The sequence below is a fragment of the Marmota flaviventris genome, chromosome 8 (genome assembly GCF_047511675.1).
Source record: "Marmota flaviventris isolate mMarFla1 chromosome 8, mMarFla1.hap1, whole genome shotgun sequence".
NCBI lineage: Eukaryota > Metazoa > Chordata > Mammalia > Rodentia > Sciuridae > Marmota > Marmota flaviventris.
Window position 1 is genome coordinate 28,830,167 of NC_092505.1, and position 26,241 is coordinate 28,856,407.

Below are 26,241 nucleotides of genomic sequence, written 5' to 3' on the forward strand. Positions count from 1 at the left end.
TCATTTCCCTATGTTCATCACAGATGTGCTGCCACCAGTTCCAGGCCAAGGGGATAAAACAGCAACGATGCTCTCAGATGGAGCCATTTATAGCAGCATTGACTTCACTACCAAAACCAGTTACAACAGTTCCAGCCAAATAACACAGGCTACCCCATATGCCACGACACAGATCTTGCATTCCAATAGCATCCATGAATTGGCTGTCGATCTGCCTGATCCACAGTGGAAAAGCTCAATTCAGCAAAAAACAGATCTGATGGGATTTGGTTATTCTCTGCCTGAACAGAACAAAGGTAACAATGGTGAGTCACATTCTTCTGTCCTGAGAAGTTAACTTCATATCATTTGTGCATGAGATAGAAATTAGTATTCGTTGTTCAATTCAGTGATGCATTACCAGGTTTACTACCTAAACTAAAAAAAAACATACTGGCATGTATTCAGTACCCTGAACAATTCCTACCACCACCGCCACTGCCTCCACCGCCGCCACCACACACCAACACCAATCGGGTTCATCCTTTCAGCTCTTTTTTCAATATAGTGATCAGCAATCCATCTGTACTTCCATTAGGACAGGCTAGACAAAACATTCCTCCACTCTCCCACGACATCCGCTTCTGAGTTGCTAACTGCATGTTCTGCATGGGCTTGTGCTGTGAACTAATCACATGATGCCACTATGACCTCTGCCCTTTAACCCTTAGCCTTACTTTACATCCCTGACTACCGATTGGCTGAGGGATTGTCTAATAGAATGCCACACAACCAGTCACAGGATTTCAGCACCACCAGCTCTCACAACAGCTCAGAAAGGAGTGGCAGTCTCTCAGGTTGGTCTCATCACAGTAAGGAGAAATATTTGTTTGTCACCAGCATATGACCTGTGTTCCCTAACAACTGATGAGGAAATATTGAATCGCAAGCCACTGTCAGGCATTTATCTTACAAATGACAATAACAGTTGATCCTGATGAAATTATGCTTTGGTGGGGGTGGGCAATAAAAATCATTGTCATCACTTACGTACTAACTGCACAATAATGTATTGAAAGAAAAATAGTGCCATTTTACTAATTACTATTCCTTAAAGAGTAGATGAGTTCATTCCATCTTGAACCAAATATATGAGTCCAAAGAACTTTATAATAAAAAGATCATGCATGAAAGTTAATTCCAGGTCATTGATATCAAAAGATAAATTCAACTGAAATGAAAATAATCTCGGAGATGATTTCATATTGGGATGCCAATGATATAACTTCCTATTTTAGGACAACCTCTCAAATATTATGTAATAGTTATCTATTCAATGATTACTATGCTAAATATGAATATTAATATGTAAAATTATTTTTACTTCAAAAAATACAATATTTGAAACAATAACTATTATATGCTGTCACTTTTAATATATATTTGAGAAATATCAGCTAAACCAACAAGTGTAAGGAAAAATGCATTTTATTGAATAGAAATATATTCCTATCCTAATGAGTTATCCTCCCTTTGTATGTGAGGATATTGTATTAACCACATTGTAAATTCCACCTATTTACATCACATGCCTTTATCTGTCTACTTCTGACTGGTTCCTGACTCCACTTACTTAATATGCTTAATTATATGCTAATTGTTTTTATGGAAATTTTGTTTGGTTTTTTAAAATTACATATTAATAATAAAGGATTATAGTGTACTATGATACTGTGCAGTCTCCTAGGCATCAAGACTATGAAGAGTTAACTTTTTCTTATCATTAGGGTTACATTTACTAAATTACTTTTCCTCAGGAGATGGAACCTTCTCAGAATGAAAATGTTAATGCTGTCTCTTCCCTCCAAAATGAGTCATTTGCTCTTCTTGCCTATTGGTAGGATTAGGTACATTATAGAATTCAGAAAATTTTAAACATCTGTTATGAATTTAAACTGGCTTAATAATATAAGGGAATGTTTTGAATGACCTTCTATGTCATTTATGCTGGCATTTATTTATAATTAGTCCCACAATTTTTCTGAATAATTAAAAAGTAATTTTGTTGGATCTTCCTTTTTATTTCATTAAATATATGTAAAGATCAAGCAATATATGAAAAGAAATCTCCATATTGCAAGCCATGGACTCCATAAGACCTGTGAATCTTTCATTAAATGTTGTGTATAGATTGATTGTCACCGAATTTAAAAGTTATCTTTTGAGTAATTGTAAGCAGAACAGGATTCACAATGGTGCTTGCTGCTTTTTGAATCCATTAATCTCTTGAGTGACATTTACATATATCCAGGAATTATATTAACTACTTCATCTACATTTGAATACAGGATTACTTGAATTGGTGATAGAAAGCATTTTTTAGTAGGTAAGAGTGAAGTGATTACTCCTTTTACAGTTTAGTCTAATTGAGTTTAATATTACACTTTTGTTTAATTCTTTTATTTATAGCTATGTTTCCTAGGGGCCAAATCTAAGAATTAACTGCCCCATGGCTAGCTAATCATATATTATGGGATTTTTTAAATCTGTGCACATTGGTGTAACCAATTTAAAATAATCAGAGTGACAAAGAAAATTGGGCATTTCTGAATTATTTGAGTGAACTTCTTACCCTCTTTGAAACACTTTTATAATGCATTCAATATATAAGTTCTGAGTACTTCTTGTTAAAAATCCAACCAGTAAAAACTATACAATAAAACTCAGATGTTTTAAAATAGTATTTGAAATCATAGTTGTATGTGTATATAATATAAAATATTGGTAACAGTAGCTAAATCTTTTAATGTAATATTTTTTAAAAATAGACCATATGTTTAATTTTAAAATGAATCACTTTTATGATTTATTTTTTACAGAGAAGTCATTTTTAAGCTTTAACTATCCAACTATTTACATTTTTATTTTAAGAGAAAAGGGTCAAATATGTTTACAAGGCATCAATATCTGCTCCGTTAAAACATAATTTAGGTACTCTGGCCTTCAGATGATTGAGGGTTCAAGGTGAAGCAGCAGACTGTGGCTTGCTTCTCTAAAGATTCAGATCTCAGAGATTTTAACAGTTGTCAGTTGTATCAAGCTCACCTCCATCTCAAAGTCCACCACTTAGTTCATTGTTAAAGACAAGACACACGTGTTGATGAATAATAGTCCTACCCAGACGGATCAAATGAGAGAACAGATATTTCTCCAGAACAGGGGAAAAATAAGTGTTGGTTGTAAAGTCCTCAGTAATTCTCTCTGTGCTTCAGCTATTTCCAGAACACATTTTAAAGCCCGTTGTTGTTTGGAAGCATAATAATGAGTAGCTTTCTTGAACCCGAGCAAGGGCTTCAACAATGAGGTTCGGAGCTCTAGAAATAGTTTCAAGTTAAGCTGCTCAGTAGTAAATCTGATTGTTCTCTTGCTATGTGAAGGCGAATCACATAACACTCAGAGCCTTAGTGTCATCATCTAGAATACGGGAGGTATAGGAACTTCTTTCTTAGGCACTTGGTTCAGGTGAGATTCAAATGAAATTTCTAAAATGCTGTAGAATGTGATTAGGATTGTGCATACATAAAGTTGAAAGGGAGTGGTCAGGAAGAACAAATAGCTCAACCATTCTTCTCTCAATCATTGAAATATAGTTCTGATACTGTAAAAAGGAAATAGACCTTAGTCATTGGTGGGTTAAGGAAATGAGGAATTGAGGTTCATTTACCTTAAAGACAAAAATTACATACTTATAACCGAGCAAACTTATTATTATTTTTATTCTGAATATGAGGCCATTTCTGATAAGTAAGACTTCAGAAAACAAGTGAAACTGGGTTTGCTATGAGGAAGAGAAGACAGGAGAAAGCAATTATGATTGGCATTTATTGAGTTTTTCTGTGCATCTGAGCACTTCATATACAGTATCTCTTATAATCCTCATGACAACTCAAGGAAGTAGTAACTTTTGCATGCTTATAATCCCAACAACTCAGGAGGATCACAAATTTGAGGCCAGCCTCAGCAACTTACCAAGGCCTTACACAACTCAGCAAGACCTTGTCACAAAATAAAAACTAAAAGGACTGGGGATGTGGCTCAATGGTAAAGCATTCCTGGGTTCAATCCCAAGTACCAAAGAAAAAAAAATGGAGTAAGTTCATATTTCTTTTACATGTATATAAGTTAAGGCAATGCCTTTTGAGTGAGGAGTTAAATTTCAAACTCAGTAACCAAACTCTTACTCACTAAACAGAGGACACTTTCTTACCCTCCTCTTAATATCTTTTGTCTGTCAAAGAATACAAGTGACAGGAAAGCTGAAAGCACTTTGTTTGTAGGGATCTTCTTTTAAATATTTATGTATCCTATGTGGAAAATGTACACAACTCAATAATTGGCTGTAGTGTCTAGTTTAAGAGTTTTATCACTTTCTGGCACTCAAATACATTATTACCAAATTGCATAATCTGACTCAGCAGTTGTAGAAGAAAGAAGATGGACTGACTTCTAGTGAGATCTAAATGGCTAGATAGCCCTGCTACAAATATCCTATGCTTAAAATTTAGCTATAAGTTGAGGTGGGATTATTGGAAGTTACTGAGTCACCCCTGTAAGGTCATTTTCATTTTGCTCAAGAAGTATTCATTCTGCATCCAACTGAGGTCCATTTTTATGAAAAAGCTTTATTTACTTGATTTTAAAAAGTACAGCACTATGCAGATGATGAATTTTTATTTTTATACTTCATTAAGCATCATGTAATCTCAGATATGGCTCATACACCCTTCATTTATGTTCTGCTCATATTTGTGCATGAATTCATTCATGTAACAAATAATACTGAAACTGATTACTATATTATCATTAATTTTCCCTCCTTTTTGGAATTTATGAAATGTGATAGTTAAAACATCTGGGAAATATTCTCACTATATGCAAAAGTAATTGTGCCATTTATTAGTCAAAAAGTCTATGAAATGTATCATTGTGAGAGATTTACAGGTATTCTCCAGATTGTACTTGATCGATTTTTATCAGTGACTTTTGAGAGAAAAATGTTACTCTCCTGGATTAATTAAATTGAGCAAATTCTAATGGAAAAGTTAAGCCTGTATCCTTAGACACTGTATTTTCCACTGAGAGAGATTATGCAAAAGAGCATTTTAAATGCACTAAAATCTGACATTTAAAAGAATTTGTTATGGACCATTATTTCCTCTAACAATGAAAATGTGGAGGCAGCAGACATGAATAAATCAATAAATGTTCTTTTGATACAGCAGCCATGTTTTTGGTTTATTCAGCTCTGCAGTTAATGCAATGGGAAAGAAACAATATCATTTTGAGTGATTTATAAAAATGTGTTTCTGATTGTATCATTTCATTGTTTATAGCTTTTACCATCTCTAACATAGTGATTCTGGTATTTTGAAAACAAATACATCTTTCCACCTGATATTGCCTGTTTGTTCTGATATTCACCATCTCTGAATAAATGCATTATTATTTCCAGGTGGGAAAGGTGGAAAAAAGAAGAAAAATAAAAACTCCTCTAAACCACAGAAAAACAATGGATCGACCTGGGCCAATGTCCCTCTACCTCCTCCCCCAGTCCAGCCCCTTCCTGGCACAGAGCTGGAACACTATGCAGTGGAACAGCAAGAGAATGGGTAAATGTTATTTTATATACCAACAAAATGGCCCAGGCTGCATTCCACTCTCTATTGTTCTCTTTTGCCCTGAATTCTTGTTCTTTCTTAGCTCCCCTCCCACCCTGTTCATTACATTTTCCCTCTTTCCTGTTTGCACTGTCCGTGTATTTTTAGCTGATAAACACAAAACAGCACATATTGAGGACTGTGAATCCTTGGCCTTCAAGTGCCTCAGATTGTCTGCAATCATGATAATGCAGCCTACATTTATAATATTGCTTGTTAGTTTGAAAGCAAGTACCCACAGCTCTGTGAACTAAAGAGCCACTCCTGAGAAGGGCTGAAAAGGGAATTAAAATAACCTTCTTCATCATCCCTTGCAGTTCTCTAATGACTTGATGTCTGGCCATAGCAGGGCGCCACGGTAGAGCGCCATCACAATGGGATAATTGTAGGGACCTGGCCAGTGGGTAGAACTTTAATCACCAGCTCTGATGGGAATTTAGGGGCAGGGACAATAAAAGAGGTTGAAGCCAATGCACACTCTGTAACAAAACCTTTTTAAGTTAGAAAATTTCCTTTGAGGACCTTTAAATGTGATCAGTTTTCTTATTCTTTCTTTTGAAACATCTAACAAGAGTCAGTGTCCTCTGTAAGCTTAAGTGTTAATTGATTTTGAACACAGACACAGATAATTTTTTATTTGAAAGAAAAAAACAGGTCAAAAGAATATACTCTCTTTTTCTGTATGAATAAATCCTATGTCTTCCTTATAATTTCTAGGTCACTGTTTATTTTGACTAGACCTTTATGTAACCTAAAATAGAGAATACAGACCGTTTTTCTTTGCATAAATTTTCTTTACTTAGATATATATATATATATATATATATATATATATATATATATATATCTCAGTTTATTTGAATGATAGATTTAAGTCTTGTCTTGGTTCAAATAAATATCATATGTATATACTTATCATTTTTTCTATCTGCTTTCTAAATCTTCTGAGGTTCCCAGAGTACTTTTCATAACTATGTTTTCTATGTCATAGCTTTTGTTTTCTTTCAAAAATATTATTTGCCCATATATATATATATATATATATATATATATATCTGTATATATATATCTGTATATATATAACATGCATTATATATATATAAATGTATATACACACACACACATAGTATCTATACATGCACATACATCTCACACACACACACACACACACACACACTCATCACATATTTTTGTATGTCTTTTTCTCCCTCCAAAGGACTTTATTTATTTCTCTGGGATTATAGTGCCCATATATATTCATATTATTATCATTTATACATTTTAGAAACATATTGACCTATGAAATAGGCAGCTAAGGGCACATGTTTCTTTCCCTAACTTAAAAAAAATAAAATTTTTATATGAACTTAATTTACCTCAAGGTATAAATGTGTTAGTCTCACATGAATTGTGAGCAAAGAAATAGCAGACCTATAAGGGCTGAAGGTGTAGCTCAGTGTTGGAGCTCTTGCTTAGCCTGTGTGAGGCCCTGGGTTCAATCCCCAGCACTGCAAAAGAAAAGGAAAAGCAAAGATACATATTCCATAAGAAAAGATTATCACACAGAATTTTACAGTCTGCATTTTTAACAGAATCATCAGAAAATGAGGGAATGAAATTTAAAAGATGAATATGAAGAGAAAGTAGTGCTTAAAACTTTATAATCATAAAATTGCAAAAACAGATCACACAAAAATTATGGGTAATTTGGAATTCTTTCTATTTTCTTTTTTTTTTTTTTTGAGTCTACTTGAAATATATATATATATACAATATAATAAGGCCAGTTACTCATTGAAATAAAACTAATCCCATCAAAGTGAGTACTAAACTTATCACTTGATTTTGTTTTATCTAGCAGTAGAATTGGAAATACTAATTTGGCAATGAAATAACACATGCTATTGCAGACTTTTATCTTTTGACAAAATTGTTTTCAGAATATCAAGATATAAAGCATAAACTTATTTCTATTATTTGGGGATTTTAATTTGTTTAAATATTCATCCAAAATGCATGATATTAAAAAATCCCCTTTTAATGATTTCTATAATATCAACTTGATTTTTTAAATAGGTAAATTATATATGTTGAACATATACATGTATATGTATATATCTACATGCATGTGTATATGTATTCATATGTATATTTGAGGTCTTTTTAGGATGTATTTTAGTCCTTATTTACCTTTGAATTTTTATCACTTTACCTAGTATTTGCTGAAAAAAAGTCATTCTTGCTCAAAGTAATGGTTAGGTCTTAAACAGTTAATAATACTAACTGCAGAATTAGATTTACTTCTATTTTAGTTTTTTTTTCAAAGCATATTGTAAGTTTTGTTTCAATTGTTTGTGATGAAAACATATTTAAAGTCAATGCAAAAAGAACAAATTAAACTTACTAAGCTGAGGCTGATATTGTTCCTTTGCATATAATCTTTACATTTTGGTGTTTTCTAATGTGCAAACCTCACACTACCAAAAAGGAAATATTATTATACTCAGGTTGTAGTCTGCTATTCATGAAATTAACATTGACTATTTCACAGACGAGAACTTCTATAGAATCTTTTTATATTTTAGTGTGAAAACTTTATTATTTAGGCTTGAGGTTTTCTTCATATACAAAGTACAAAAAGTTTAGAATTAATTTTTTGCTTTTGATAATTTTTACTTCTATCCATCAAGGATCCTGCAGTTATACTACTTACAGTGATATACAGATTATGACACTTTTATTTCTAACATCATAATAAATAATTTAACCCACAAATATTTCTATCAAGTATATAATAAGTGCTAAGCATCGTACTTGGAAGAGACATAGGAGACACAAGATAAATGTACAATTACTAGGGAAAACTGACCTGTGACCCAGAGGGGAAGATAGAAAGCACATTCTAGATAGTAACCCCCTTCACAACACATATCCATCTCCATCTCTCTGTCTCTGTCTCTTTCTCTCTGACACACACGATTTTGTACAATGAACTCTTGGGGAATGTTGTATACAAAATAATAATTTGTCTACGCCAAGGAGTAATCATAGATGCCAGGTAAGCAGGTAAGTCTTCAAAAAGCTGATAGCTGAAGAATATTGCCGTGAATCTTGAATCATTTCTTCATAAAGAACATTACCAAGTTGGGTGGTTGTTAGATGCCAGATATAGAGCAAAAAGTAAGGACAAAGGAGAACAAGAAATAAGTCTGTAATCTAATGCATCTTATGTACTAGAAGTAGGTCGTTAATCAATAGCTGCATCGAAACAATACTAAGGTCACTATTTGAACAAATGGAAAGAAATTTCTCTGGGGAAAGACAAAAATATAAAATTAAAATTAATACTATGTGTGATGAGAAAATGAGAGTATAAATAGCTCCATTGGTCTTCCTTCGGAAACCCTGCCCTATTCTAGTTAGAGGTATCTGCTTTTCTCTTAGTTGCCCCTATTCAGTACCACTCCTTTCCATGCCCTACCCCCAGAACTTTATTTTAATTACTTGTCTGCATCCTTCAGCAATTGGTGTCTTCTGTATGTGGTTTTATGCGCTTTAAACCTACATTTTGTAGGACAACATCTGACATGGAGTCTTAGTTTTCATCGTGAATCCTTAATGCCATAGGAAAATTCTGATTTTTGAATACAGATGATGGATTGGAGGACATGATGCTGAAGGACATGAGACTGCAGGTGGATCACATACAAGATATCATAGCATATGAATAACTGATATAAAATTGCTAAGGCAGTAAAATAAGACAATGACAGTGGGTAGGTGAGAAAGGAGTAGATTTAGGCATAATACCTAGCTGTTAAAAAAACTGTGATCTGGAAAATATAGTCTAGTTTTTGTTACAATTTTTAGTATAATTTCTAAGTGTTTAGAAATCAGCAGTTTTCTTTCTAAGCATTTCTTGGACCAATCTTTCCTTACAATACTAAATAGCAAAAGTTATCAAAGCATTGTCCAAATAACAAAATATTTATTTGTTAATTCAATAATATGATAACAATGCTAAATGTTCTCTCTCATCAATATGCATCTTCAGTTAGACAAAATAGTGTTAAAATGTATTAGTTCTTCACTATAAATATAATACATTTTATTATAGTCATGATGCTAGGAAGCATTGAATAGTAATTAAGTATAAAACTGGTGCTTTGCTTTGTTATTGCAATTAGAGATTGGCAAGCTTTTGCTAGTGTTGAACTTTATTGTATTTTTATTAGTAATTTGATATTTGTATTTGGCCTTTAACAAGTTAGTTCACATGCGGCATTGATTTGCCGTCATCTTTATCATTATTCATCAGGCAAGACATAACGTGACGCCTCATATTTCACTGACAGAATGTCAAAAGAACAAGCACTTCCCTAGGAAAGGTTGGCCAGAAGAACTATGGTTTGGCATTAGGAGAATTTTCATTCATTTTAATGTTACACAAGAAAAAGATGAAATTCTATCTCTCAAATAAGATGTATATTGTAAAATGTGAAGGAAACTATCAAAACAGACGTACATTTTTATAAACTTCATAGGCACATCTGTAGTCTTTTCATCCTTCCTTAGTAGCTGCATGAACTAAGCCTAAATTATCTGTTCCTCTGGAATGGATCAAGACTTGAATATTTGAGAGATGATGAACAATTCTTCACCATTATGTTTTGCACTATATTCCAGCTTCCCTTCCTCTACTTTCATATTTTTCTTCTTTGGATATTCTTTCCTTCTTTGTTCATTTATCTAATGTTGGTACAAGTCACTTTGAATCCATGGACTTTTCCCAGCTTTGCTTATATATTGCATGATACAGAGTTGGTATATTAAAGTTTTAGATTAACTTTGAAAAAGGATGTAGAAGAATTGGTGAAAAAATGTATAGTATGTTAATGAAATAGGTGATGAAATATGTTTTAGTCACTTAATACACTATGCAATGCATTTACATAGTATTAAAAATAATGTTTTAATGGTTAGACACTTCTTTGCCTGATCTTATTTGAATAACAAAAATGAATCTGATACAACTTACTACCATTTTTTTCTATTACCTTAACACATGTGATGCATATAACATATACTTTTCCTTTCTCTTATGTTCTTTTTTTGTTTTCATTCCATAGGTATATCTCTAGTAGATTATTGAAAGTAAGAACAGTTTATTATTTATGGACTACACAAATTTTAGGAGATAACTGGCTAATTTCACTTGAACGATTAAGTATATAGTTTTGTATTTAAAAGTATAATATATCTGGGAATAAACCAAGTAAAGAAAGTGCAACTATGAATTTCTGGCACAAAAAAAAAAGGTGCTCTTTTCTATGGAATTCTACAAAGTAAATGTAAATTTAACTATTGATGAAGTGCAACAGTAAGCACATTCTATACTGAAAAAGGACAATTATTTTATGACTAGCTTTCTTATAGATATTTTTTTGATTTAATAATATGACATTTAAAGTTAAGTAAATAAGAAAATAAACCTAAGTATTTTTATTAATTAAGCAATTTGTGTGTTTTCATTTCAAATCAGTAAATATACTTATAACCTACTATTTTTAAGGTATGATGTTAGGGGTAACAGAACAAGAACAGTTCAGTGTTATAACTCTAATGTAGCTTAAATCCACTTGAGAAAAAGATACTATAAACATGTGAAAAGTATAAAGATATGAGAGTTCACCTATAGCTTGAGGATTTACCAGATTAAGATAGGTAAAATTGGAAGCATCCAGTTTATTTGAAATAAGTTGAACTCTATAAACAAATGTACCAGAATAGAAAAGTACATAGACAAGAGGAGACAAACCAATTTAGTTTGAGCAGAAGATTCGTGTTGAGAAACTATAAAACCTATCCTAAAGGTAGACTAAAGCTTAAATATATTTAATAAATAGAATAGATAAGAGAAACGAAATTGGAAGACCATTCTCAGATTTTCATAGAAGAAAATTGTAAGTGGTGCTCTGCTTCACCTGTGCCCAATTTTTTTTTTCTATCTTTGGAAGATATTGCCATTTAGGGAACTATCTAAATTGTTCCAATACCATTTCCCTTCCACATATATCACTTAAAATTTTCCATTTTTAGTGATCACTGTAGCCTTGCCCAACCCCAAAACAATATTAGGCCTTCCAAATCAACTCTATAGTACCCTGTATTTTTAATAATTTACTTATTATCAATCTGCTGAATTGTATGCTATATGAAATAAAGTCAGGACCCTAACACATAACTGTTCGGGAAAAATGATGATAAATTCAGGGTTACTTTAGAAAGAGATTTTATTTTTTAGACCAGTTTTGGGTTCACAAGAAAATGAAGTAAAGCATAGAGATTTATCCCAGCTTTCACACATGCATAATCTCTTATTATCTCTCACCAAAGTGGTGCACTTGTTCTAGTTGATGAACCTGCATTGGAACATCATTATCACCCAGAGTGCATCATTTCCCACAGGGTTTACTCATCATATGGTACATTCTGTGGTTTGGATAGATTCAGGTTGACATGTATCTACCATTATTGTATCATACAAAATATTTTCACTGCTCCAAAATCCACTTTGCTTTTTGCCTATCTCTCACTCCCCAGAGTCTGGCACTACTGATGTTTTTACTGTTTTCATGGTTTTGCCATTTCTAGAATGTTCTGGAATTGGAAATATACAATCTATACCCTTTGTATATTGACTTCTTTCACTTACCAAGGTGCATTTAAGTTTTCTCCATGTCTTTTTATGACTTGAAGCCCAATTCTTTTAAACATTGAATAATTCTCCATTGTCTGGATGTATCTGTTTATTTATTCAACTTCTGGGGATATCTTAGCTACTTCCAAAATTTGGCAATTATAAATAAAATTGCTATATATGTCCACGTGCAGGTTTTTATGATATATTCCGTTTTTAACAAAATGATTAAAATTATTCTCAAGTGAAGATATTTAGCAGACAGTGGATCTGTATGAGTTACAGTTTTTTTATAAGGGAGATCAAGACTAGTTATGCATAGTTGTGATATGCATAGTTAATTCTAATTTTAGGTACTAGGCACTAGCAATAGAGAAGAGTATTAAAAAAGTTCTTGGACTTAAGGATCTCACAAAATAATAGGACAAATGGGACACAGAGACAAATAATCCCAATATAATATGGGAAGTACCACAATGTAGGTATTATAAAATTCTAATCAGTTGTATATGGAAATGGGAGAGAAGGTTTCACAAAACTAACCACCTTTGAGGTGAGCAGGAACCCACAGGCAGATAGATGATTTGAGAACAGTCATATGCAGACCCAGAGTTTAGGAAAAAAATAGAAAGTAGGCTGATGTTGGGGAAATAGTGAGAAACAGAGCTAAAATAACAGATTAATCAGTTGGAGAAGGGTCTTTTAAGCCAGCTAATGAGTTTGGACTTTTCTTGTATTAGTTATGATCTTATGTGTAGGTGTGATGTGAATTAACATCCAGTTGCCTGCATTAAAGATAGGGTGGAAAAGAAGATAAGAGACTCAGAAAGCTAGTGAACTATTTTATAGAGGGTAACTGATCTATAATCATGGAAGAGGAGATTCAGGAGATATTTAAGATGTTAAATTAAGAAGACAATTAAATCCTTTAATATTTTTATCTTATACTTAAAAATCTATAAAAAAAGTATATTAGGACTTATTTGATTTCTGAAAACATTAGGATTACAGAAAAGGTATAAGAAGAAATTCTGCTGATTTTGTGCCACAACAAAAACAGTTTAATTTTTCATATTCTTGGACCATAATCCCCTTTCAAGATGTCATTTAAACATGAAATCTAAGTATTTAAAATAATTGTTTTTTGTGCACTTAAAATATGTCAATGGGGTTCATTTCATATTAAATGTTTTACTACAATAAAACAATTTTAAAAAATATATATATTTTGTAGGGCAAGGTTTTGAACTTCTGTTTTCTGATTTTAATTCAATACTCAATGTAGGCAGAAGCATTTGATTTTACTGAGAAAATTAAGAGAAATGAACTAATATTGAGTATAATTTGTGTCATGAAGTCTAATGACTGGAATATCATATAGAAAGGTTGTCATAAGTCTAGAATAAAAGCAAATCAAGTTCTCAGATACTTCTTACATGGTCAGTCAGCTCTATTGCCATATTCTGCTGGTGCATAAGGATAAATAAGAGAAGGAAGCAGTTAAGTCTACAAGCACTAAATTCATTAATTGTCCTTAATTAGCAATTTCGTGTTTCCACATGAGTAACTTTGTTGGGAAGTTATTGCTTTTTGTAACTGTGGGGTAACAATTAGCCAAAAAGATCTTTAAAGAATAAATTGAGATACTGAGATAACAGTTGTAATTACAATTTTAAATTAGGTGATTTACTATAGTAGCACTGACAATGTGATCAGGACGAAATAAACTGAGAGAACATTTTAGACACCATGTGGTTGCTGTTTATTGTCAGTGTAGCCATTTTTGTTTGTCTATTAACGTGCATTTTTTTCCTCATCTAATTTCAGCTATGACAGTGATAGTTGGTGCCCACCATTACCAGTACAAACATACTTACACCAGGGTATGGAAGATGAACTGGAAGAAGATGACGATCGGGTCCCAACTCCACCTGTTCGAGGCGTGGCTTCCTCTCCTGCTATCTCCTTTGGACAACAGTCTACTGCCACTCTTACTCCATCCCCACGGGAAGAGATGCAACCCATGCTGCAGGCTCACCTGGATGAGCTGACAAGGGCATATCAGTTTGATATAGCAAAACAAACATGGTAAATATATTCACTGAGTCAAGGGATCTATTCTTTCTGCACATGGAAATGTCCTTTTATATAAATTCACAAGACGTATTCATAAAACTATACACATGAGGATAAAATTTTGATTTTGTATACTCCTTAATCATTTAGAAAATGATTTAACTACTACAGAAATGTTAATTTGACCAAAGTCGCATAGCTAGTTAGAGAGTAAGCTAGAGCAAGAATTCAGGTCTGCTGAAATTCAGTCTAAAGTGCTTTTTGGCTACACTGGAATCTTCTAATTTACAACCGATTTAGCTTCAATTAGCTTATCCTTGAACTCACTTTTAATGCCATAATGAAGGACTCCTTTTGGATTCTTCAAAGTGCCTGTGATTAATTCTGCAAGTGGTTGTGAATATGTAAATGCAAGCTTCTGCAAATCACTTATGGTCAGTGTCAGTTATTAAAAGACCCTCTTTGGGCAGAATTAAACATATCAGAAAAATAACAAATTTACTAACAGTAAATGCATTTTTTAAAATCACAGAGAATAGATTAAAAACCCAAACTTCATTTTTTTTTTCTTTTGGTACCAGGGATTAAACCCAGGGTCACTTAACCACTAAACCACATGCTCAGCTGTTCCCCCCACCCCCACCTCAGACAGGGTCTCTCTAAGTTTCTTAGGGCCTCACTAAATTGGTGTCTTTGAATTTGTGATCCTCCTGCCTCAGCTTTCTGAACCACTGGGATTACAAGCCTGTGCCACCACACCAGGATCTATTGCTCTATTCTTCTAATTATTAGAAAACTTTCATAAATTATAGATGCAATTCATATAGGTATCTTGTACAAATATGGTAGATCATAATTTTATAGGGTTGGTTGTTTTTTCCAATGTTTTCCTCTCTGATAGTGATATATAGGCCTGCACCCTTGAAAACAAAATCTCTGTTACATTCTTTGAATTATGTTCTCTTGATTTATACCCTGTGCTTGAAATCATGGTAGCTTTTTTAAAAGATAGTATTATCATTCTTTTTATGGGAGGGTAATTCTAGCTACTAGAGTAAGTTGATTATGAGATGACTCTTATTCTCAGTGTTAATTGACTATTTTTAAAATATAACAGCTATATTAAAATATAACATAGTTAACTATACATACAAAGAGAATCTCAAATAGGTATGTCACTTAAAGCTGTATGAACATGCTCTTTCCTTAGGATAAAAGGGTCTTGAACATTTTCTCATTTTTTTCTAAAGATTAAAGACAACCTCGTATTACACATAATTATTTTATGATACATCACTGGTTAAAATGAAGCCAATTACTTAAAGAGTGATAGGATTCTCTTCAAGGTTAACTGGTGAAATCACAACTTTAAGTCATTTGAAGCAGAGACTTTGGCTCAGGGGTTCTCAAATTGGTGTGTGTTTTGAAATCATATGGAGAACTTTAAAATATATTGGTCCTAAGTCCCACCTCTAAGCAGATTCTGATTCCATGCTGAGCTTTGACTGAGGACAGCCCAAGTTGGGGAAGTTACCATAGAGGTGAACCTGCTTCCTATCTGCATAACTAGGGGCAACTTGCTTACCACTTGCACGCTATAGTTAATGTGTTTAAAATGATGTCAGAAATAATAGCTCATGTATAAAATCAAAGGGCAGTCCTCAGGCCACTCTCATTTCTGATAAACAAATACAAATATCAGGGTCCTGAGACCACACTGAAATTCAAGAATTCACTAGAAGAATTTATAGAAATCTATTATTCTCAAAGACACAGTCAACTACTGTAAAAACATATAAAGTCAGCAAAGAGAAGAGTTATGAGGCAGAGTCTAGAAAAGTCCCAAAAGCAGAGCTTCTAGTTGTTTCTTCCAATTGGAGTCAAGGACAGCACTACTTTCCCTAAAGTGTTAGGATACACAGGGGATATTGCCAGACTTGGAAATGAGTTTCAAAAGACAACAGTAAAAGAACATAGCACTTACTCTTTAATCTCGCTTAAATAGAAGGGGTCTTTAAGATACTTTTGTATGACAGCAATGAAAAGACTCTGTAAAAACTTGTAGTACATTTGCTTTTAAATGACATTAAGAAATAACATTGCTGACGGCTGCAGTGGCACATACCTATAATCCCAGTAGCTCTGGAGGCTGAGGTAGGAGGATTTCGAGTTCAGAGCCAGTCTCAGCAATGGCGAGGCATTAAGCAACTCAGTAAGACCCTGTCTGTAAATAAAATACAAAATAGGGCTGGGGATATGGCTCAGTGATTGCATGTCCCTTTCTTGGTACCTCCCACAAGAAAGGAAGGAAGAAAGGAAGGAAGGGAGGGAGGGAGGGAGGGAGGGGGAGGGAGGAAGAAAGGAAAGAAGAAAGAAAATAACATTGCAGTGCTTTTGCTTAGCATTTTGTAGGTGTCCAGCTGCACATTAGTTAGCCACCTGATTTGATAAATTTAAGTTTTACTTGAATATGTTTCAAAACTGTGATGGTAATTATAAGATTCTATTTATCTAATGAAGGTTGAGATTAAAATTATTTACTCATTGCAAAGGGTTTATCTAACACATCTTGTGTTCTAAACACAGAGTACTAGGGTGAATTGTTTCTGCCTTGGAGAAGTTCAAGATGTTGGTGGCTGAGATAGATGCACAAATAGGTAGATAGAGCAGAAGGTACTTGCCATAACTGGGGCAAATGAAAATACCTCTCAGCCTGCTCTGAGAGGGTCATGCAAAAAGAAATCCTCCTAAGTCCAGAAATGTGCTGAAGGTGGAAGAGAGGGAACATTAGGCATTCCAGTGACATCTTAAGTGCTAGCAGGCCGCATGGGTGGGTTACACATAAACTGGAAACAAAATAATATGTATATGTATATATGTATGGGTATATATATTATTTTTTGAAAAGGTCAACTTTAAATAGTCTTGTAACAAGTATTTTCATTCTGTTTTTGATGACTTATCTATACAAAATATATGTTTATATCACTAGAATAATTCTTAAATTTATGTGGTTGTTGGTAAGGCATATGCCCAGAGACCTATTGTCTCTATTGACATGTATGTAATAAAGCATTGTAAACTCCAAAATTATTAATACAAAAGAAGAATACTGTTACCATAGCATGCCATTTAATTCTTATTACAATGTTTTTGAATGTTAATGGACTGCTTTTCCCATTTTATTGTTTCCATTTGAATTCTAGGCACATTCAAAGCAATAATCCACCCCCACAGCCCCCAGTTCCACCATTAGGTTACGTGTCTGGAGCCTTGATTTCTGATTTGGAAACAGATGTTCCAGATGATGATGCTGATGATGAAGAGGAAGCTTTAGAAATCCCCAGGCCCCTGAGAGCACTAGACCAGACACCCGGATCCAGTATGGACAATCTAGACAGCTCTGTGACAGGTAATGGAACTGATTTAATATAAATAACTGACCTATTTGCAATATTGAAATGCATCAAAAATCAAGTACTTTCTTATGTAAGATTTATTCCACTCCATCTATTTCTGTAACATTTTTAATATGTTAATGTTAAACACAAAATTCAAAAAGGATTTGAAAATACTTTTGCTTTGCTGCAAAAATGATAAGAAAATTCATGAATTTTAAAAAGCTTTAAAGACATGAAAGAAAACTCAATTATAGTCATGGCTTTCATGAAAAGTTCACTGTGCTAGGGAACCAAGTCTATTACATTAAAAAAACTGAGTTTTAGAAATGATATATTTTGTATATCAGGAGGAACATACAAAATGAATGCAATCTTAAAATGCTTCTTGATATTTCACTCTGTAAAACCATTCACTGATGAAAATAAGCAAGTCTTCAGAAAAAGACTCTTCAGTTGCACAAGGTATTATTTTTATAGTGGAAAATGCATAGTGAGATAAACCATGCATTTATGCATTTCATAGTGTAGAATAGAATCCAACAACTTCCCCTCTTCCAAGAAGTATATTTATTTTGACTATTTACTCCTATGGCTTCTACTTGCCTTGTTCACCAAGTGAAAGACTTCAGTTGGTACCCTCCTCTGATGATTCCAGGACTGATGTGTAACCTATGTCCAACAATTTCAATTGGAAATTTTAAAATCCTAATATGTACACAATAAATATGGTGAAAAGTAAAAATTCAGTATTTCTGTTCACATAGTTATACATTCTTTGATACACACACAAAATGCCTTTTACAAAATTATGAAGACCTAGCTACTCCAAACTAAGCCTGATCTTTGCATTTCTTTAGGATTTCTAAGGAAACTACACATATCTGTATTTTCCTTGATGACACCTTTCATCCTAGAAAACATCTTATCACAGTCTTAATTTCCTTTTAATCCAACAGCTTCCCAATTCCACAGACTCTGTGTTCCATATTAGTTCTGCAAACACCAATGGAAACTGTTTTAGTGCTGAGAAAACATGAGTGCCTGCACTTTTCCTGTACAGCCCTCCCTGCATGAGGCAGTGCATGATGCATGAGTCCACTATTCAGTTTTCCTTCTTGCTTGACGGCTGGTCAGCTTGCCAGGCTAATTAAGATTTAAAAACTGCAGATATACTGGTGTGATTTGAAACCCAGATCCAACCCAGGGTGACAGAGCAAAAGTTAAAATCTTTGAATTCAGAGAGCTGACTTATTAGTGCACTATTATGTTAAGCCTATTTGCCTGAATTTCTAGCATAATCTCCTTAAGGGTAAAATTCTGCATATTTTTGCATATTTCACTAATGATACTGAACTCTTTTTTTCCATTAGGAATGCAGTAAAAATGTGCAATAATGATGAAAAAAAAGTCAGCTATGCTGATGTAGTTCTTTTATTAAATATTATAATGACAAAGATGATAAATGTATCTATAAATTGGGAGAACACCACCCTGCACTTTTACATGCACACCTGTCAGGAACAAGTAAGGATGTCTAATGTAGTCTACTGGTTAAGATGTCAAGTTTGAACGTCTTAAGTAACCTGCATTTCTCCTGTTGGTAATATAATGTTGATTCCGAATGAAGCTCTTATTGCTAAGAAAAGAAAGTCTATTTTCCTACTTGAATTCACTGCTTAATTACTTCTGAATATAGAAACCTCAGGGTGTTTAGGCATGAATTCCACAATGCACTTATCCTATGAATAATACATCTCCTTAGCAGAAGTTGTACTTTACACTTAAGCAACTTAAGCACCTCCCCCATACACATTTTTTTGTCTTTCCAAGCACCAGTGACTTTGAGGAGAAAGTTTGATCAAAGATTTGATTTGCCTTCCAGTGTGTGTTGTGTGTCTGTGTGTATGTGTGTAGGAAGTGTGAATGGGTATATGTAGGTATTAGTGTGACCATAGGGGATGTGAGTTTATTAGTGTATGTACATGTATAGGGTGTAGAGTGCATGAGTATAAATGTGTGTGAGAACAGAGAAGATTGAAAGTGCATATACAGTGTCAGTGTGAATGGGGTGTGCACATCTATACAGGGTATGTGCATGTATTACACAGTTTGCAATTCTATACAGTTTGTGCACATGTGTGTAGAGTGTATGGTATATATGTGTGTATGAAAGACAAGGCACAATGTGTGTGGAGTGTGTGTGAGTCTATGTAGCGAGTGAATGTATTTGTGTGTGAGGGAGAGCAAATAAGATATACATGTAATTGTGTGTGTACACATGCCTGCTCATATGCTCAAGTGGATGTTTATGTGGACCAAATGTTATCAAAACCAACATGCTAATGAATATTGTCCTAATGATGTTCTTAGGTTTTGTTCAGCTATAAAGCTACTTTAATAGTGCTAATTGAGATAGGCCATAATACACATACTCCTTCAGTGAGCTTTGGAGACTAGAGGATTCTGAACTTACCATCAGTTACTTAGAGTTCTAAACTCGCCTGTGGTGTAAATTAATGTTTACTTTCAACTGAAATTCCCTTATATTGTCATTTTCATGAAGCAAATGACCATTTTGATTAAATAGAACTAACAATTTCCATTCCTGGAGACTCTAAAGCCCATCCAGAATGATACTACAGTCACATTGGGTGGGCTAAAAGCCTTTATGTAAAATTACACATTTTACTTGGCTGAATTGTACTCCCAACTGCCAGCTTAGGGAATACTAGCCACAAACAGTCTACAGAGCTTTATTCTGTAAAAAATAAAATGCACATTAACTCCAAATATTTTCATAGCAAGTATGTAGTTTGTGAGTGGCTACTTAAATCTTGAAATGATCATCAAGAATGAAAAAGAACAAAAATAAAAGAAAATATCAATAGTTCCATATCCCATGAGCTCAGTAATGGTAATATGTATTTGCAAGTCTCCTGTTTCATGTATTTATTCCCTAAACAAACATTTATTTTAAGCCTATTACTTCTAATCACTTGAATAGACATTTAGATTCAATAATAGCAACAACCAAACAACAATAATAATAATAAAGTAGAAAACCTAGCTCCTAGTCGATGCATGATACCCTTCTAAGCAGTGGCTTGTTTTTCCTGTGGCTGGCTGAGCTAAGAATGGATTTACATGTTAAAGTTTGTAAAGAAACAAGACATAAGTAAGAAATCAGAACTAACGAATGCATGACAGATGGTGAAGCCTAAATTATTTGGTTTCTTACGTTTGTAGAAAGAACTCCCTGCCCTGATGTAAAGTTTTACCATCTACTAACTCATTTAATCCTCATAACCTCATTATTATTGTTGCTGTTCTCAGTTTATAGCTAAAGAAATTGAGTCATGGAAGGATTTAAATCCTTTTTCAAGGTTATCTACCAGATAAGTGGAGAAGAATGAACAAAATCAATCAGTTTTACTCTAAAGATAAATTACTATGATCTCTGCCCTGGAAATGCCCAGTTTATTCTAATCCTCAGAATTAGCATATTGAAGAAGAAAATAATGTTCTGTTTTTTTACTTCTCTCTCTCTCTCTTTCTGTGTGTGTGTGTGTGTGTGGAGAGAGAAAGGAATAAGTATGTATTTATAAAAATAAAACATGCATTTTATCCCTGGAAACATTAATCCTTTCCCACAATGCACTTAATTTTGATAAAAATATTAAATTTTGATATGACTTTTATTATTTATTCTTCTCACGTTTAGCTCTGTGTGCAGTTACCTTTTTCTAATAAAATTCAAATCCATCAGCTCTTTTGGAAGGAATATTATTTTTATAATTTTTATTTTAATCTGCGCTTAATACTATTTGGTTGTAATAATGTACATTTTTTAAAAAATTTCATACCATCACACTCCATTTGGGACTAGGCAATGTCTATGCAACATTGTTTTGGGAAATGTGTACTTTTTCTTCCTCAATGTTCAACTTGTCAGCTTTGTTCTCTGAGTACCAGAGAGGGGCAAGGCTTCAACATTTCTTTCTCTAACTTCCAAAAGGTGGTGGGAGTCAAGGATAAGTGTTTCCTGAATTTAATGACACCACCATGAAAAGAAACCAAGGCAAGAGGAGAGAGGGAGAGGACAATGTCCTGAACATGTAGTCAAGATTCTAACCGCCTCACTGATTACAAAAAGACCCAGATTGAGTGTTGTAAAGTGAAACGAATAAAATTTTCCTTGCCTGTTGGATCCCACATGAACACTACAGCTGAAAGGAAATTGTGGCCCTGTATTTTCCACTTTATATCTTTGGAGGTTTTTACTGGAACTCCCATACCAGATGAGTATGAAAGTAATAAAATCAGACATCCTCACCATCTAACCTGAGCACACAGCTTTTGGGTCCTTGGACTCTGGAAAGTTTGATCTGACAGATGGTGAAGCCTAATGGCCTAACAATTTCTCTCCCTCACACACAAATACACTCACTCCCTACACAGACTCACACACACTCCACACACTTGCCACACTTTGCTTCTGCTACAAAAGCATAATAATTGAGTATTAAGGCAAATTCCAGGAATAATGCTAAAATTAAGGAAATAATTTTCTGATGTCTTTAAAAAGAAATTAAATATATACTTTGGAATTTAATGGATAAGAAAAGTGCATATTTTATGCACAATTTTTTGAAACGAGTTAACAAGTATTATATGAACCAAAGGAAGAGATTTTTTAATTGCTTATTTTGCTTTTCCTATATGACACATTTTTCTCCCTCCCTCCCTCCCTCCCACTCCTTCCTACCTCCCCCCCCCTTCCTACCTCCCCCCCACCACTTTCTCTCTCTGGAATATAGGTGGGACTATTGTATATTCAGATATTTGAGTGTAAAAAGAATTTCCAAAGACTAAAAATGTTTCTCTGCCTCTAAACAGAGGTCAATATTTGGATTGATTTTATCAAAGACATTTAGAGTTGAAGATTTTACTTAGCACGTAGTTAAGCAATGAGAACTTCATAGGGAGAATTTCAGGATTAAATATTGGCTCGAAAAGTGGGGGACCATTAGTTTTTGTATCTCATAAAAATGGTAATGCAACAATTAGCAGGGTCATATTAGAAAGCACAGACTTTACTCTAGCTTAATGGATCTAAGGATAAGCATTTATCAGCAAGGAAGGATTTAGCATAAAACGACATGTAAATGAATTGATGACTGATCATAAATTAATTTTAGTGCTGAAGATGTAATAGAGACACAGCAAGATGCCACTTTATCATGGTATTTTATGTTCAGTAACATTTAAGCAACAACTTAATGTCCTGTGTGCACTTTTTCTTTAACAACTTGAATACATTTGAGGTATTTTTTGACCTTTTAGTAATTTTAAAGCTGAGAAATTTGGAAAGATTGAGAACATAAACACAAATAAATTTCTCTATGTGACATAAATTCATTTTTCATTAAGTGTTTAAGTATGTATTGATTATGTTTGGGGCAATAATGTGTCAAATGAATATGAATCTCATATAATTTGTAAGAATCTCTGGCTTAACTCCTTTTACCTGGTGTTCACTTTAGTTTTCATGTTTATGCTTACATTTACAAAAAAAAAAAAAAAAAAAAAAAAAAGCTGTTACCACTAAATGACTTCCTTTTTAATTTATGAGTTACTATTTTTGTTTTCTTTCAATTACTGTCTTCTTTCTCCCCGTCTTCTCTTCCTCCTGAAGGACTTCTACTCTTCTTCTTCTCTTCCTCCTCTTCCTCCTTCTTCTTCCCCCCCTCTCTTTAATAATTGTTTGCCTGAATCTTCAGATCATTCTTGACGTTCAAATCAAAAGTAAGAGGAAAAATTGTAATGACTGAGAGGTGAAATCAATAAATGTTAAAAATTCTAACAATGTTATGGGAGGAACTTTAACGTATGATATACACCATTTTATTCATACAATATGACTAAACTGCTTTAAAATTGTCCTACAAAGGTACTAATTCTATGTATCTCACCCCCAATTCATAGGAAAGTTGAAGACTTACCAGAAAGGCAGAGTAATAAAGGAAAAGGAAATATTGATTTCTTTCTGTGTTTATGTTGTTTGCAATCTATTGAAGCAACTAACTTAACTTTTCTCTTTCACTTGGGATCATTAGTGTTCTCATTGGCTAATATGGCCAAATAGCTATGGTATATTTGTCTTTAACTCCAAGGTCATCTGTCTAGTCGCTTTGCTCTTATAGGAAGTACAAGTAAAAGAATAGCTGATGGTTGTCTCTTTATCAACCGAAACCCACTTGATGTCCTGCCTTCCAGGCCACTCTGTCTTCCCAGAGAAAGGAGTCAGTGAGCAACAGGAAAAGCTTCATGAACAAATGAAAAATAAATTCATTTTTAAATGAATTGAAATATGTTTAAATATTTATTGATTATGTTTGAGGCCATAATGTGTCAAATTAAAGCTTGAAAGATTGAGAGAAATCAGAGCAAACACAAAAGTAGGAAAGTTGCTGATCTATTTAGGGTAAGGCAGATGTGTGTATGGAAATCCTCTTGTGTGGGACTCACTTTCACAGGGAGATAACAGTTTATTTGGGGGGAAAGTTGGGCAGTCTTACAAGATGGGATTTCTTTGGTGACATTGCTGTGAGATTTTTTTTTCTCTCATTTCTCTCTCTCATTTTCTCCTGGGAGATTTTTTTCTAAATTTTGCAGATCCAGAAACTAAATTTGTCAGTATGCTAGATCATGAGAGTGGAACCACACAGCAGGCAGACAGAAATAAAGCCCAGAGTAGACTCAATTTCTTGGTTGATCATAGTGGATAGTAATGGAATAAAAAATATTTAAAAGAGCAACAACAAAAATAAAAACTTGGGCTAAATGCATTAGAATGGGTGAATCTGGATAGAGATGTCACATATACATACACAAATAAATTTCCACTTGCCACTTAATGAAAAAAGTCATTGCTTTTCCCATTATTCCAAAGTAATTAGCAAGCATTCACTAATTTGTTTAATAAATTTTCTAAGGATGCTTGAAAGAACATTCTTTTTGCAACTAAAGCAAGGTCATTGCTAAGAAATTGTACATCAAATATAATTACTCAAAGAATTTACAGTGAATAACAGAAACAATAAATGCATTTAATTCCATATGCCCACTGTTCATTGAATTCCTACTGTACAGTGGCCCTGTACAAGAAATACTGAAGTGAATAAGAGATAGTTCTTAATGTCCAGAGTTTTATTTCCTGGAGCAGTATACTATAATACAATATACTATAATACAGGGAGACAGCTCATAGACTACTGCATGCACAATGTTTTCACACAAAGGAGGGAGTCACCCTAACAGAATGTTGAAGGTAGAATCCAGGTGATAAAGATGGTGTTTTATTTGAACTTTAAAGTTTGGCAGCAATTAATAGATTTGGTGCAATACAGAAATATTGTCAAGGAATGGGAAGTGATGTGTGGGTGAGAGAGTGAGATTACACTAGTTGTGGGACAGGATGGGCTGCAAAGGTAGGCTGGCTTAATATTGGGGGGAGGTCTCAGATTCCTAATTTTGTATGTGCATTGGTGTTATAGGTAAGACTTCAAACAGAGGAACAAAGTATAAGATCAATGCTTTGAAAAGATAATGTAGATAACAATGAGGAAAGATAGAAGGGACTAGAAGAAAATCAGCTAAAAGGAGTGTCAGGATGAATTAGGAGAATAACAATAAGGAGATGCTTGTTTGGTGAGTGAGCACAGACATTTAGAAAAACAGAAATCACATGGAAGGGTTTGGAACTGAGCTTTTGAATGTTTTAAAACTATTCCCAGTTCTCGACTTTCGTATTCTTTTGTGACCCCTTGCTGAATCACTTTGATTTCTTCTTATCTTCTGTAGCATTATATTGCAAGGCCTACTGCATCATTTCTTCTTTCATTTTGGGCTGTTGATCCTTGACTTGTGATTATTAACCTAGAAATGAATGTCTCAGAGGAGGCTCAGTTGCTGGTGTTATCTCAGTTTCCTTGCAGTGGTCTGTGTCAAGGGAATTTGTTTGGAAAGTAAAAAGTATATCTTTGTGCTTTTGGCAAATAGAATCAAGACTCTATCTTTCTCTGCTACACTTAACACCCTTTTAATGTCCCGATCATTCTAACCCTTTCAGTTTCAGTTTTCTCTGTCTTGAGAGTGCATGAATCCGTGTTATTGTACCATGACAGTCTGACTACCACTTCAAATACTGAGTTGTGGCAACTCCTAACTACACTGCTGTCTTTTAAATATTAGAGAAATAGAAATAATCTATAACATACGACTTTCATCTCTTTCCTGGAAACACCTGTTTGGTTTATTTTGAAATTCTAAATTAACTTTTTGTAAGTACTTTTTTGTCCCTCTTCTA

At 33.7% G+C, this 26,241-nt stretch overlaps 1 protein-coding gene across 1 annotated transcript in view; it reads left to right on the top strand.

The window, feature by feature from the left end:
• Positions 1–26,241, top strand: part of Robo2 (roundabout guidance receptor 2) — a 550,514-nt gene that overhangs the window by 510,177 nt on the left and 14,096 nt on the right. The window contains exons 22-26 of the mRNA XM_027929088.2: positions 24–305; positions 711–836; positions 5,492–5,648; positions 14,224–14,484; positions 17,679–17,884. Coding sequence (XP_027784889.2) covers positions 24–305; positions 711–836; positions 5,492–5,648; positions 14,224–14,484; positions 17,679–17,884 — 1,032 coding nt within the window. The remainder of the gene's footprint in view (positions 1–23; positions 306–710; positions 837–5,491; positions 5,649–14,223; positions 14,485–17,678; positions 17,885–26,241) is intronic.